We start from the raw sequence: 16,362 nt of genomic DNA on the forward strand, positions 1-16,362 counted from the left end.
TTTTGTTGCCTCTGGCCTGCTTTCCCCCACTGCTTTGCTTCTTGGAAGAAAATGTTAGAGGGGACACATTTCTTATAAGCTGTTCATTATTCTTTTTTTAGGATCCAAAAAGTTTGATAAGAGCAGGCTGAAAGTGGGAATGAGGGAGGGTGGGAGGGAGACGCAAGAGGGAGGAGATATGGGGATATATGTATATGTATAGCTGATTCACTTTGCTATAAAGCAGAAACGAACACGCCATTGTAAAGCAATTATATTCCAATAAAGATGTTAAAAAAAAAGAAAGTGAGAATGAGAAAACCAAAATGGAGCTATCTGGAAATAAAAGAAGAAAGGAAAGGGCTTCAAAAAAGAGCACAGAGCTGTGGCGGGAGAGGAGATTTTATTTATAGACCATATTATGTACATATTTTCAATTGAGTTTCTATTCTTACCTTTATATGTGAAACTAAAACAAACAGAAGAGCCATGCCATTTTGCCAGCAGGTGGCACCATAAGAATCTCCTATAAGAAAAGGGTGGCAAAGGTAAACAGGATCCTTAATATTTTACCTTTCAGGAAAACTCTAGACATCAATGTAGACTCATAATTTTGATGATGTTAGCAACATGTGTACATTGCTTAAAATGGTTTCGGAAGATTCATCTCTCCCTTCATTTTTCATGTTAACATTGCTCATTCAGTGAAAGATTATATTCGCATAAAAAGACAAAAAACTAGGTTTTAAGAAAAAAGTATGTATATATACACATATATATGTATTGCATATATATATTTGTATTGCTTACTACAATTGCTTGAGAAACACTTCTATTTAGTGATTATAGCATATGTTATTGTGAGGATATGTTAGATGGTTAGAGAGGAAGTAACTTAAATGGTCACCCTGTATTCACACCCCTTTTCTGCTCTGGGCTGTGAGGATTCCTTGTGCCCAAAGATCTCCCCAATGCTAAGCAATCTCTCAGACTCAGGGGGGACCCGGTGCCGGAGGTAGTGAGCGTTTCTGGCCTTTGCAAACAACTCTAAGTAGGTTGATGTTTTGGGCTCGCCTTTGAGTTTCCCTCCACATTCCATGGGATTCGGGGGAATTTGTTTCCCAGTGGCGAGGTCTGGCCTTATGTTGGCATCATTTGATCTGGTCTCATCGCCGTGTGCCATTCTGCTACCACCAGCTGGGCTGGAACTGGGGCCTTGGTCTATGGTGTGAGTGGAGACGTCTTGATCTTGACATAGAATAGAAATGCCCTTGTTGGAGTCTTTGCCCTTCAGTGGGTTTATAGAATATTTCTCTTGGGCTTGCGGCTTCTCTTCTATAAAGTGGGAAGTTCTGTTATTTTGAGATAGCGACTGCCTTTTGCTTTTCATGGGGTCCTTGGGACCAATGTGATGGAAAGGAGGCATCTGGGACTTGGTTTTGTATATTTCTTGGATCGTATTTGTTGTCAGTGCTCTGGGAAAGGAGGTAAAAAGAAGAAAGATCTCTGAAAACCGATGAAGAGGCTCATATTTAGCATTTTCAAGTTATTAGACCATGGCCCCTTTCAGTGTGGTATTAGGTGAGGTAATAAAGTGGGTGAGAAGAGGGTGAAGGGCGAGAATGGGTGGTAACAACGTGGAGAAATGGCTCTTTCCTTAAGAAGAAAAAGGCAGCACTTTCTCAGGGAGAGGACGATTTAAAGAGGTCAGTTGGGAAGAAGCCATATCCATGAGTTTAGTAAGCATTTTCTTACCTAAATTTATTAGCCTGTAGAACCCTGTGCTTCTGTCTTCCCTGTGATGAGAACATAAGAACATCTTCTGGTCTCTTCTGACTTCCATTCTCAAAGTAAGAGGAGAACTTTTTCTTGATGATATCTGTTTTGAGTTAATTAATAGGTGTTATGGGTTGAATTGTATCCTCCCCAAATGTCATATGTAGACGTCCTAATCCCCAGTACTTCAGAATGTGACCTTATTTGGAGACAGGGCCTTTATAGAGATAATCAAGTTAAGATGAGGTCATTAGGGTGAGCCCTAGTCCAATATGACTGGTGTCCTTATAATAAAGAGAAATTTGGCCACAGAGACTCAGATAGAGGGAAGGTGATGGGAAGAGACACAGGAAGAAGATGACCATCTACAAGCCAAAGAGGGTGGCCTGGAACAGATCCTTCTTTCCCAGCCTTCAGAAGGAACTGACTCTTGATTTTGGACTTCAAGCCTCCAGAACTGTGAGAATACACTTCTGTTGCTTAAGCCACCCAGTTTGTGGTGCTTTGTTAGGGTAGCCCTAAAAAACTAATACAGTAAGAGAAGAAGGAAAAGAATGATTGAAACTAGTTCTCTGGGCAGAGAAAGAGTATATGAATACCACTGGATCACATTACACAGTAGACTGAGCTGGCATGATGAATGGAAACAGAAAAACCTAAAACAGTTCCCCAAGGTTTACCTCAAATATGTGAAAGAAGATTTAGAAACACCAAGGTCAGAGGTTTAAACTGACTTGGCCCATGGAGGTTTTGTCTGAATGTTTTATTTGGCAAGCATGGTGTTTTCAAAACAAAATGACTGGGTGTGAGTGATACACAGAGCTGGTGGCTTATTGTTTCATTCACCTCAATTATGTGACCTCCTACCCACCTGAGCCAAGAGCTGCAACTGCTGGCCATGAGTAAGTGGGTTTTTCGCTCTTTGAGTTAATGTTTCAGCATCTTGTAGTCATAGTTGCTGTAGAGGACCCGGTTTGTTTTTAAGACATCTCATGAGTTGGTCACGTAGAATTAAAAGTCTTGCACTAGTTTGCTCTAATGGGAGTGAGTTCCCTAAATCTACACGGGTTAGTAGGCACCAGGCAGAGGACTTATGACCAGATAAAGGGCCTAGAATTTACATTAAACTCCTAATATTCTTTCATCAAATAACTTCTTGGTGAGGTAGTCAAGGCAAGAGATAGTCCTTTTGGGGTCACTCTTCTTCTGTTGTCTTCTTGAGTGTGTGTGTGTGTGTGTGTGTGTGTGTCCATCCAGTTATCCAATTTAACAAGGATGTTTGAGTGCCTACTTTGTGCCTGGCACAAAGTATACTCTTGACTCTGGTTTTCTTTACCTTGGACATATAATTAATCATAAAGCTCTGACAATTCCCCATTTAAATATCTCGAAATGCTGGTCCACTTAAGATGCAATTTCGTGGGAAGCAGCCGCATAGCACAGGGAGATCAGATCCGTGCTTTGTGTCCACCTAGAGGGGTGGGATAGGGAAGGTGGGAGGGAGATGCAAGAGGGAGGAGATATGGGGATATATGTATATGTACAGCTGATTCACTTTGTTATAAACAGAAACTAACACACCATTGTAAAGCAATTATACTCCAATAAAGTTGTTAAAAAAAAAGATGTAATTTCACTTTCTAAATATCTTAAGATACTCATTTTTTTTCACCTGGCCAATGCCCTAGTTTAGGCCTTTAAACCCTGGCCTACACTCTGGAATTCTCCTATCTGGTCTACCTTAAACATTACAGCTTAGTAATCCTTCTCATAGACATGTGATCTCCCTACTCCCACACCCTGTAGGGTGAGATTTAAACTCTTTTGCAAGACCTATGAAGCTATTCATGATTGGAGACACTGCCTACACTGCTTTGTCTGTAAACATTTCACCTACACCTTCTCGTCACCCCTTACACCCCTGCAGGTTGAGCAACCTGTAGCAAATCATTCTCATGCATGCGTCTTTGTACATACTCTTCCTACTGCCAGGAGTGGCCTTGCCACGTGTCCTCGTGACAAACTGCCCACCCCCTTACCCCACCCACCTTCATTCTCTTCCTCTTCTAAGATTCTGCTCATACACTGGCTCTTCTGGGACATCTCACCTGAGCCCCTTTGATAGACATAGGAAACTTTCCATGCTCTTGTTCTACTTTGTAAACAACTCTAATTTAGCAATTAGTATTTTCTGCGATAATTTCTTGCAAGCATGGCTACCTTCCAATTTAAATGTGAGCGTCTCAAGGGCACAGACCATGTTTTTTCATATTTGCATTCCTGTGTCTATCTGAGATGCTGTAATAGGGTTTTGTAAAGTCTGGCCCACAAAACACCTGTTGCAGAATAATCTGCCTTAGTGTCAGCTCAGTTAAAAATGTGGATTTTGAGCCTAATTCCTAACCTACTGATCCAAATCTCTACAGATGAAGACTGGGAATATGCATTTTAAACAATACACCTGGTGACACAGTGGTTAAGAATCCGCCTGCCAATGCAGGGGACACGGGTTCGAGCCCTGGTCCGGGAAGATCCCACATGCCGCGGAGCAACTAAGCCCTTGCGCCACAACTACCGAGCCTGTGCTCTAGAACCTGCAAGCCACAACTACTGAAGCCTGTGAACCTAGAACTTGTGCTCCACAACGAAGAGTAGCCCCCGCTCGCCGCAACTAGAGAAAGCCCACTTGTAGCAACGAAGACCCAACGTAGCCAAAAATAAAATAAATAAATTTATTTAAAAAAAAAATCCACCAACTGGCATGTACCCTGTAGTTGAATCTCAATAACAATTTCATTAAGTGAATCATGGGACTATATTGCCTAGTACAGTGCCTGATAAATACTGACAATTCATATTGTTTCCTTCTTTCTTCCCTAGTTTTACTGTCAAGAAGTCTGAGGCTCAGAGAGGATGTGACTTTCTAAAGGACATAGAGACAGGCCCTTGAATCAAAGTTTGCTGCCTCCTTGTCCAGACTCTTTTTATACCACCTGTCCCTGACGCAAGCTCTCTAGTCATCAAGGACAGCCACCTCCCTTGGACCTGGTCTTTTGAACACCCCATCGAGAGTAGGTATCTGGTCTTCAGCATCCTTTTTGAGAACTGAAGTGGGATTCAACCAAATGGCTTCTAAGATTCTTTTCCATTCTGTGAGCTCTCATTCTAGTTTGGTTTAACCATTTATTACAGACAAGGAAGTTGAAAGCAGAGAAGTTCAATTATTTGCTCAGTTTCTCCTCTTTAAAACCCAAAGCTGGAGGCTAGAAATAATTCTTAGGCCAGACGCCTGGACATTACTTTAGGGTCTTGTGTCCACCTATTAGCTGTGGAGACCTAAATGATTTTACATTCAATTGTGATACTTGGCTTTCCTCTTGAACATGCTACATCATTTTCAGGGCTCTTGCACCTGCCTTAAGTAAGAAGGGACTGTAGTTTTGAAGAGCTGAGATAGACCCATTCTATGCTGAATATTAACATATGGTTATTTTATTATGGGGAAAATAGAACTAGTTTCTATAAACTGTATAACTATGGCAACTTTCAACAAAACAGTAGAAGAGTTTTAATCCTGTAACAACCTTTTACTGATTGATTGATAAGAGCAAACACTTATATAGCACTTATTTTGCGTTTAGGTACTGTTTCAAGTGCTCACTGCATCCTCAAATGACTTTATGAGGTAGGAAACATCATTTACATTCTACTTTGGAGAAAACTGAGGCAGAGACAGGTCCAGTAAGCTGCCCAAGGCCTCACAGCTGGTAAGTGATAGAGCCAGGATTTCAACCCTGGCAATCTGGGTCCAGAGTCTGTATTCTTAGCTACCATGGTTTAATGGACGAAGATGGAATCACTGAGCAGGCAGTTTTATTTCCTTCTTTTTTTACTGGATGGTGTAGACAGCTTTGGAAGGTCTGAGATTCTGGATATCATTGTGTAGCCCTTCCTTCTGTGATAATCAGTAGCTACTAACTAGAAACGAGTGTATGAAGTTAGTAGCATTATTCTTGTTATAACTACTTAACTATATAGTCTATGTTCATTGGATAGTCTTCTAAGTGATGCGTACATTTGGAAAGGATTATTCTTTGGCAACAGAAGGTTTTATGGGAGGGAATTATTACAAAGAATATGAGCTCACAGCTTCTGAGTAAAGAGGCCTCTTTGGGTAAATGAAAGAAATATTTGCCCTTTGGCTTAAGAAGACAAAGAAATCACAGTACCAATACACAACAATTGCTTGTGCAAAATTTTCTAATCTGAGCAAAATCTGTAAGCTCTCATGTGAATACACTTTGGAGTACAAGGAGGGTAGTTGAGAAATTCATTTTCTGCAGAAGAAAGGAAGGGCCTGACTCTCATATTGGTGAGTGTTGAAAAGAGCCAAATGTTCCTTGCTCAGCCCTATCAGAGATCAGTCATCGTTACACAATTCTCTCTGGTCGCCAATCCCAGGGAAATTTTTTTTTTTACTTCCTTTTCATAAGATGACTTGCACATTAATAGTTACTCAATGAATGCTTGTTGACCAGGCATAGAAAAGAAGTGAAACCAAATCAACCCAGATATAAGAAAGTAGAACATTAAGGCTTTAAGCCAGAGAGAGCTCATTTGAAAGAATGGGAGCCTGAGAAGTGTTAGCTCAAGAAGGTTTGCACATGGGCTGCTCCAGGGAGCTGTGTAATTGAGGGAGAGAGGGACATGGATGGGTGGGCAGCCTAAAATCCAAGTTGAGATCAGAAGTTCTCACTTTCTTGGTGTCCAGATCTCTGAAAGGGCCCTCGTCATGAGGTAGGGGATGTTACTCTTGCCTTAGCCAGCTGATGGCTTGCTGCCCTGCTCTGCCTCTCCCCATCCTGGAAGGCTTACCTTGCTGCAACCTCTGCAGTTCTTTCTGGAGCTCTCTCTGCTCCCTGGTCAGCAACTTCACATGGTATAGGCAGATATCCTCTAACCTCTGCAGTCTTTGGCTGAGTCTGGCTTCAGCCTGCTTGGCATTCTTCCTCTCCAAATCAAAGTGCTTCTGTAGTGGTCCCCTGACCAGGTACCTCTCCATCCTCTTCATGGTCTAGAGACAATAGAACAAGATTCTCCCAGGCACCATGACAGACCTGATAAAGCAAAATGGGGAACCTGACCCCTGGCTTTTAACTGGAAGATCAGTGTTTGAATCCTGTGTTTTTCTGAATCCACAGCTGCCTAGTCAGATGAAGTCACACTATTAGAAAACTTTGCCCTACTGACTAAAAAATTATTCACAACCTAAAAGTTGAGAATTATGTTTTATTTGGCAGGAATTTTTAGGACTTCAAACCCGGGAGGCATCATCTCAAATAACCCTGAGAAAACTGCTCTGAGGAGGTGATGGGGGAGCTAGGATATATAGAAGTTTGCAACAAAGGTCAGGTAGTAGGAACAAAAGATTACTGCTAATAAAAGAAACCTAGATATCTCAAGTTAAGGAACTTAACGTTTTTCTATGTATGGGAAGAAGCAAGAGTCTGGGCTCACTGAAATCATTCTTTTGATATACACCCCAGCTTATCTGGGGCCAGTATCCTCAGGGCTCACCAGCTCACCATCGTCTGTGTCTGCAATCGCTGATGACTGTGGCATCTTTTGTTTACTGATATGGCGGGCAATATTCCATTTATCAGCCCTATAGTAACATGATTTTCCAGAGTGACACAGAAGTATTGAGGACAAAGTCATTCCTCTGAGCCTCAGTCTCCTTGCCAATAAAATAGACGATAGGCTCCCTACAAAATCCTCAATCAGGTTGCTATAAAGATCAAGTGAAAACTACATGAATAACTTTTGGGGCAAAAATAATAAAAACACTTTACATATATAAGGCATTATTCGCCCTGTGAGATAATCCTCTTCTACTGTTCTTTAAAGTTTCCCCAAAAACCTGCTCAGGGACCTGGAGAGGATTTGGGGGCTTAGGACAGAGCCATTCTGGAGTCCCTTCAGTTCATTAATTCATGAACGTGAGGCTCCATGCAGCCTGCAGTCCTACCATGTGGCAGGTGCTATGCTGAGGGCTGAGGGTAGTGGTGAATGAGACACAGCTCCTGCTCTCAAAGAACTTTCAGATTTACGATGTTGGAGTCTAATGGTGCATGCTAAATCTGAACAATCAATATTTCAAAGAGTGGGAAGAGTGGGATCTGTTGGTCACAAAATAGTACAGAACAAGTAGTCTGGGCAGCCCTGGTGAAACCACTTGGATTGGAACGTGGTTCCTCTTCCCACCCTCCCCCACCTTCCTCCTCTGAACTCTGTTGCACTAACAGGCAGGGACACATCTTTCCTCCTCTTTGTGTCCCTCACGATATGCAGAGCTAAGAGCGCAATATGTGCCCGGGATATAAATGGATTGCTATTAATAAAGCTTTGGTGATAATAACACAGGAAAAAGCTTAGCATTAAAAGGAAGGATAAGGTCAGGACACAGGAAAGAAATTTTAAGACAGCTTGCTTTTAGTCTAAAGCTTAGACTAAACTTTTATTAAAGAACATGGTGAGTAGCACTTACCTACAAATCCTGAGAATGCTGCCTGCTTCTTTTGCTATGCCAGGTTGAGCCTGGATTAATGTGCTTGTTTTTCTTCAGTAAGTTTTAAGAGTTTAGTGTTGGGGAGGTGGGAGATAGAGGGACTTTTGGAGAGGGCTGAGGGGGAGAAGGTTGAATACACTTGAAAGCTCTCTTCCATGCCACCTCCCCCATCAGGAATGCTAACTCCCTGGGTGTGGGCACCAATCCCAGAGCTTTAAATAGCTCTGTGAGTTAAGGGAGGCTGCCAGCCTCCAGCCCTCCCCTCAAGGGGCCCACAGTGCCCCTTCTCAGCTGTGTCCACGGGAGCAAAGAATGAAAGCAAGGAGTGTCTTACTGTGTTCTCAGTCTCTCTCTATCCCTCTCTTTCCCCACCCACTTCTCTCTTTTCCCTCTTTTGCCATACTACTCCCCACTCCCCTCACAACACCCAGTCCTAGTTCTTGAAAACCAGATCAGGTTCCAAAAGAAGGTACTCTGTTTTTTTTTGTCAGATTGTACACATTTTGTGCAGGAGAGTAATTTGTTTATTTTGTATTATTGCACACTGTACTGACTTTCCCCAGGCTTCTATCCATGTCTTGTGTACTTCAGTGCTTAGTTAAGATTTTCAAAGTTGTCACAACAGAAACAGGCAAAGTGAAATTTAAATCGACTTTTGTGATCATATATTGGACTCTGCGGTAGAAGGCCAGTTGAACTATTGGTTATGGAACAAGACATTAAGTGAGATTTTTATTGCTGCCTAAGGGCTTCCTCTGAAAACAAGAGACATTAATGTGCCACAGCCTAAAAAGAACTGCCAATACTGGGGCCTATTAATTCCCCCAGAGGTTACTGACAGGCAGCTAAACAGACTCTATTACCCATAATCATCACCTAGCAAATAAGCTGTTATAAGGAGATTACTGGGGAGAGGGAGAGCAAAATCCATTATTCTCTCAGTGGGAGGTAATATCTTTCCCATCCTTTCTCATGAGGTAATTCTCTCACCTCCAGAATTTAAATGACTGGAATGGGGTTCCAGGAAAATCATCATAGAGAATGGGGTGCCTACACAAGGAAAGACTTACACCTCACTCCCCAGCTGGAGACTTGATGAACTACAGAACCACAGATCAGCCCCCACTCCAACCCTTTGTTGCCACCAGAGCTGATCATAGTGAGGGATTTCTTAGAAAATCTTGATTACTCCATGTTATCTTGAGAGAGAGCTGAGGAGGGCAGGCTTGCAGAAATAATTCGAGGTTGAAGGGCAAGAACGAGCCTTAGTGTGTGAGCCTGGGAAAGGAATGGTGGCCAAACCCATCTTAGTTCCCATTAGCCCTTCGAGTGTGCCAAAGAGGAACTTAGCAGTTTCCTGGCTCCATGTGAAGGAGCACAGGTGCTATATAAGGGGGCAGAAACCATGGCATTGCCCTTGGAAGACTCTAGGTCAAATAAGGTAATACTTCACTCAGAGCAGGCATAGAACCACAGGCAGGGCCAGAGGGAGTAGTGATAGAAGGGCTCTGATTGAAGGTGAACTTTCTCATGAAAACAACACATCTTAAGAGCAGAGCACAACAGGAGCACATGGACAATGACTGATCAGGGAAAGACCAGTAATGCCACAGCACCACAAAAGTATTAGTTATATAAGAACTATATAGTTCCCCTTCTCCAAGTACCTGGGAGTCCACTGAGGAAAGGGTTTAAACTTTATTTAAGATTGGAACGTCAAAGTGGTCTGGACTTTTTTTACAACAAAAGTGGCCAGAAATGTGTAGAATCTGTCCATGAAATCATTAAGGGACAAGAAAAAAAATTAAAAAGATAGTGATTTGATGAAATATAAAGCTCTAATTCCTATATCATGTCCCTGCTATCATCACTAGGGAAAAAGAAGTTTAAACTGCTCATTAAAATGATTATGATTAAAATGAATTTTACAGAATGGATGTAATTTATTCACATTCATATACTTTTCTCTCTCTCTGTTTTATATGGAAGTACTGTCCTTTTGTAGTCAAACACATCTGAGATCAAAAATTATTCCATCATTTAGTAGGATGTATGACTTTATTCATTAATTCTGTCATATCCCCTAGTCTCCTCATCTATGAAAAGGCTTAATAGTATCTTCATCAGAGTGATTCTGATAGAATTTAGTGAAAGAATGAATATAAAGTGTTTGGTACATAGTAGGTATTCAATAAAGATTAGCCCCAGTTTCTAGCAAAGATGGAGTAACAGGGAGTAGATTTACCCTTCCATATGAAACAATTAAAAAATCAGACAAAATTTATGAAATAATGTGGTTTATTTTTAACATTGGTCATGAGGCAGATAGGATGGTGTTCCCTGCGAGAGTAGAAACAAACCAGGGGAGCTCTATTATTCTCCCAGCTTACTGCCTGGAAAGAGTTTCCAGGCCATATCATAGGGAAGGAACAGCCAAGCAATGATTCCCTGAGAAGACAGAGGTAGAAGTCCAGAAAGGCCAAGGCAGCTAGGAATGACAACAACAGTACAAATTGTACAAAGTCCAGATGGGAAGAAATGGAAGTATACTGTTATAAGGTTCTTATACTATATGTGCAACAGTATATAATCACTTGAAGGTAGACTGTAATAAGTCATAGCTGTATACTCTAAACTCTAAAGCAACCTCTAAAATAATATATCAAAGAATAACTAATTAGTCAACAAATTATGATAAAATGAAATCATAAGAAACACTGAATCTAAAATAAGACAGAAAAAGAGGAAAGAGAAAATATGGAAGAGTTTAGATTAAAATGAAATAGATAACAAAACAATAGAAATAAACTTAACATTATTAAGAATCACAATAAATATAAATGGTTTTAACACCTGATTAAAAGGCACAGATTGCCAGAGCAAATAAAAGAACAAGACCACAGTATATAATGCTGAAAACAACCCAAACCAAAACAAAACAAATTTTCAGTGTAAAGACACAAATAGGTGAAGAATAGAAGGATAGAAAAAGATATACCATGCTAACACTAATTAAAAGAAATTAGGGATGGCTATACTAATAAATAATAATAAATAAATATTAATCTTCAGAACCAAGAATATTAACAGTGATCAAGAGAGTCATTTCTCAGTGATGTAGGGACTAATATTCATCAAGGGAACATAAAAATCCATAATGTTTTTGCTTCTAATGACAGAGCTCCCAAATACATGACACAAAACTGATGGGACTGTGTGGAAGAATCTATATACCTACAATCATAGTCAGTGATTTCAACACTTATTTCTCAGTAATTTGTAGAATTTATATAAATAAAATTAGTAAGGATAAAGGAAACAAACAACACTATCAACCAACTTGGCCAAATTGACATTTATAGAATATTCCACCTGGCAACCACAGAATACTCATTGTCTTCCAGTGCACAAGGAACATTTATCAAGATAGACCATATTCTGGGCCATAAAACAAGTTTAATAAAAGTATTGAAATAACAAAGTGTATTCTCTGACCACAATGAAATGAAATAGAAAGATATTTGGAAAATACTCCTAATACTTGGAAATCAAATAATGTACTTCTAAATAACCCATAGATCAGCCACAGTGCTGACCTGTGTGTATGGAATCTGGCTGGATCTGCTCCACTGGTGGGGACCTGCCCTGGAGGGCCTCCCAGAGAACTGGGTGGAGAACACTGAGAGCCTTCCTGGCCCCACCTGCCCATACATAAAATAGATAAGCAGTAAGGATTTACTGTATAACACAGGGAACTATATTCAATATCTTGTAATAACCTACAATGGAAAATAATCTGAAAAAATATATTTCACTGAATCACTTTTCTGTACACCTGAAACTAACACAATATTTTAAATCAATTACACTTTAATAAAATAAATTAATAACCCATAGATTAAAAAATTAAATCAAACAGAAAATTAGAATATTTTGAAATGAATGAATTATGACACAACAGATGAAAAATTGTGAGATGAACTAAAGCAGTACTTAGAAGGAAATTTACAGCACAAACATGCCTATATTCTAAAGAAGAAAGATCTCAGATCAATTAGCTAAGTTTATACTTTATAAGATTAGAAAAAGAAAAGAAAATTAAACCCAAAGTAGCAGAAGCAATGAAATAATAAAGAAAAGAACATAAAACAATGAAATTAAAAACAGAAAAACAATAGAGAAAATCAATGAAATCAAAAGCTGACTCTTTGAGAAGATCAATAAACCTTTAAATTTCTGTTCTAGTTCTGTGAAAAATGCCATTGGTAATTTGATAGGGATTGCACTGAATCTGTAGATTGCCTTGGGTAGTGTAGTTGTTTTGACAATATTGATTCTTCCAATCCAAGAACATGGAGCATATATCAATGTGGGTCATCATATTAACAGACTGAAAAAGAAAAGTACATGATTAGCTTAATAGGTTTAAGAAAAGGATATAATAAAATCCAAAATCCATTCTTGATAAAATCTCTCAGCAACTCAGGACTAGAAGGGAACTTCCTCAATCTCATAAAGTATATCTATGAAAAGCTGAAAGGTAACATCATGCTTAATGGTGAAAGACTGAATTCTTTCCCATAAGATGAGGGACAAGGCAAGGATGTCTGCTTTCATCACTCCTGTTCAACATTGCACCAGAGGTCTAGCAAGGGCAATAATACAAAATAAAAAAAGAAAAATGTATCCAGATTGAAAATGGAATCAGTAATGAGTGAAACTGTTTTTAAAAAGTTAAAATTTTAATTTTGTTATGGTAAGAACATTTAACATGAGACCTACCCTCTGCGAATACTGCTGCAGTGAACATGGGAGTGCTGATATCATTTTGGGATCCTGATTTCAATTCTTTTGAATAAATACCCAGATTTGGGATTCCAAGCAAAAGTCTGTGAGAACATATTGACAACACATATAACTGACAAAGAACCTGTATCCATACTATCTAAATGACATTTACAACTTAGTAAGGGCACAAACAACCCTGTTCAAAAAAAGGGCAGAAAACTAGAATAGACAATCCAAAAGAATATACAAATGGCCCATTAGCAAATGAATATATGCTTAATGTAGTCATCAGGAATCCCAAATGAAAACCACAACAAGATATCCCTTTCTACTCACTGGCATAAATTAAATTAAAAGGAGTGGCAAAACCACTCCTGGTGTTGGTGATAATGTGGAGCAATTGGAACTTTCACCATTACTGTTAGAAATGTAAAATGGTGCAATCACTTTGGAAAAGGGTTTGGAAATTTTTTATAAAATTCAACATATACTTACATATGACTAATTCCATTTCTAGATAGAAGAGAAGAGAAAACATGAAACCCATAAAAAGACTTGTATAGGAATGTTCATAGCAGCTTTATTCATAATAGTCCCAAACTGAATACTCTCCAAATGACCATCAACAAATGAATTGATAAGCAAACTATAGTTCATCCATACAATTGAATACTACTCAGCAATAAAAAGAACAAAACACTGACACATGCAATGGCATGAATGAATCTTATAGACATAATACTGGTGAAAGAAGCCAGACACAAAACAAAAAGTGATTCCATATAATTGAAATATTAGAACAGATGCAATTAATCTATATTGACAGTAATCGGATAAGTAGGTGCCCAGACTGAGAGATGTGAATGAAGCCTGATTGCAAAAAGGATTGAGGAAACTTCCTGCGGGAGATAGAGGTGGTGATTACATGTTGCATACAGTTGTCAAAACGAACAAACTATAGACTTAAACTGTGAATTTTAAAGTATATAAATTATACTTCAGAAGGTTGATTGGGAAAAAAACCCTCTAATTTTGTCTTGTCAAAAAGATGCAGGAGACTTCTGCTTCCACCATGAAGGATTGACTTCTATGGGAGTTGCCCTCCTGCCTCAAAAAACTAGAACACTAAACAAAATATATTTTAAAAACATTTCTTTTCAGACATTGAAAAACAGGCAATGCAGGTTTGCGATCCCTTTGAGATAAGAAACATAAAAGGTGAGCTCTATGATTGCCCCTAATTAGTACCTGGAAGCAGTTTTCAGGCTGTGGTGTAGGAAGGCAGAATCAAAACAGAGCCCATCTGTCTCTTTGGGTTGACCATATGGAGAATGGAGTTCTAGAAGGTGGAGGTGGCTGGAATTTGCAGAACAGAGTACCAGATAAGAGGTAAATACACACATAGAAAGAGACAGGGAGGGGGGAATGGGCTCCAAAGATCTGCAGAGGGGTTCCTTTGGCTAAGTACTGATCTACATTTCAGGGATGAAATGTCCAATAAAACTGTGGATCAATGAATAAAATGTGGTACATTCATATGATCGAAAACTACTCCACCCTATAAAGAACTGCTGATACGTGAAACAACATGGATTAATCTCAAAAGCGTTATGCTAAGAGAAAGATACCCATACAAAAGACTAAATCTGTATGATTTCATTTATAGGAAATTCTAAAAAAGGTAAATTTAAAGTGATAGAAAGCAGATCAGTGCTTGATTGGGACTGGGGTGAGGAACATGAACTGACTTTAAAGGAGAGGAGAAAAGTTTTTTGGGATCCTGGAGATGTCCTATATCTTGATCATGGTTATGTTTACATGAATGGTTTCATTTGTCAAAACTCTTCTAACTGTATAGTCAATATGGGTGAATTTTATTGGATGTAAATTGTATCTCAGTAATGCTGAATTTTTAAAAAAGGCACCAGAATCATTATGAAAAGTCTTTATGGGCCAACTGTTTTTGGAGGTGGCTTAAGCAACAACTCACTGTGCTAAAAATTAACCAAGGGAAAGAATCAAGCATCTATCCTGTCTTTCCTGTATAAACAATATTTTCAGGGTGATTAAAGAGTAGATGAGGGAAAGACTTTTATAAGACTTGAAGCTAATAGAGGCAGAAGGAAGTATAGAAGTAGGGAAATCATCATTTTTCAACCTCTAATGCAATTGTGGATCTAGGCAACAGTCCTCAGTGCTATTAAAACCTTAGGTGGAAGGTTGAGGGAAATTTCATAATGGAGGCTGCAGCTGTCACCACCTGAACGTATTGATCAATCTTACAGTCACTGAAGGGAGGAAAACCAAACATTTTATTCATCGTTAATACACTGAAGAAGTATACTTGCCCAAAATATTTTTAACCTGAATCTAATCAAACCTCTAGGTCTGACTGTCAATTCTTGAGAAAGTGGATCTTTCTAGAGAATTATCTGGTTTCTTTGATAAATCAATAGCAAGGGAAAAAGAAAATCAAGGCAGGGCCTCTTGTAATAAAATAGTCTTAACAGAAGTAACAACCATAGCAACGTGTGGGCTTGTCTAGATCCTGATTCCCACAAACCAGCTACGAAAAGCACCTTTGGGATAAGTGGAAATTTGCACAGAGGATAGATATTAGAAGATACCAAGTTGTTAAATTCACTGGTTGTGGGACTTCCCTGGCAGTCCAGTGGTTAAGACTTCACCTTCCAATGTAGGGCGTGAGGGTTCGATTCCTGGTCAGGGAGCTAAGATCCCATGTGCCTTGTGGCCAAAAAACCAAAAAACATAAGAAAACAGAAGCAATATTGTAACAAATTCAATAAAGACTTTAAAAATGGTCCACATCAAAAAAAATAAATAAATCTTTCCAAAAAAAAATTCACTGGTTGTGTTGTTGCCTTAGTGCTTATGTTAATAAAGTTCTTATCAGTTAGAGAGAGAGATACATAGTGAGGTGTTTGCAGATGAAAAGACGTAATATAGTATTTTTGTATCAGCTCTAAAATACTCCTGCGAAAAATAAAATAAAATACTAAAACAGGTGTATAAGAGTCCGCGTATGTGGGGATGGATGACACAAAAGTGGCAAAATGTTGATAATTGTTGAAGCTGGAATATGAACACAAGAGGGTTTATTAGATGATTCTTTCTAACTTTGAACATGCTTTAAATTCTCCATAATGAGAAGTTAAAAAATTTTTTGAAGGCAGTCAGATTGAAGGGAAAACTTATATTCAAAAGTGTGACAATTACACTTTTAGCTGACT

General features: G+C 39.1%; 1 protein-coding gene across 1 annotated transcript; it reads right to left on the reverse strand.

The window, feature by feature from the left end:
* Positions 1–374: 374 nt before the first annotated feature.
* Positions 375–8,552, reverse strand: CCDC190 (coiled-coil domain containing 190). The gene is made up of 4 exons (XM_059903133.1): positions 8,303–8,552; positions 6,631–6,829; positions 1,735–1,858; positions 375–1,454 (listed from the first exon to the last, which is right to left on the reverse strand). Exons 2-4 carry the CDS (start codon positions 6,824–6,826, stop codon positions 875–877), a joined length of 900 nt encoding a protein of 299 aa, XP_059759116.1. The 5' UTR covers positions 6,827–6,829; positions 8,303–8,552; the 3' UTR covers positions 375–874.
* Between the last annotated feature and the right edge of the window lie 7,810 nt (positions 8,553–16,362).

Source organism: Balaenoptera ricei, chromosome 1 (assembly GCF_028023285.1).
Source record: "Balaenoptera ricei isolate mBalRic1 chromosome 1, mBalRic1.hap2, whole genome shotgun sequence".
NCBI lineage: Eukaryota > Metazoa > Chordata > Mammalia > Artiodactyla > Balaenopteridae > Balaenoptera > Balaenoptera ricei.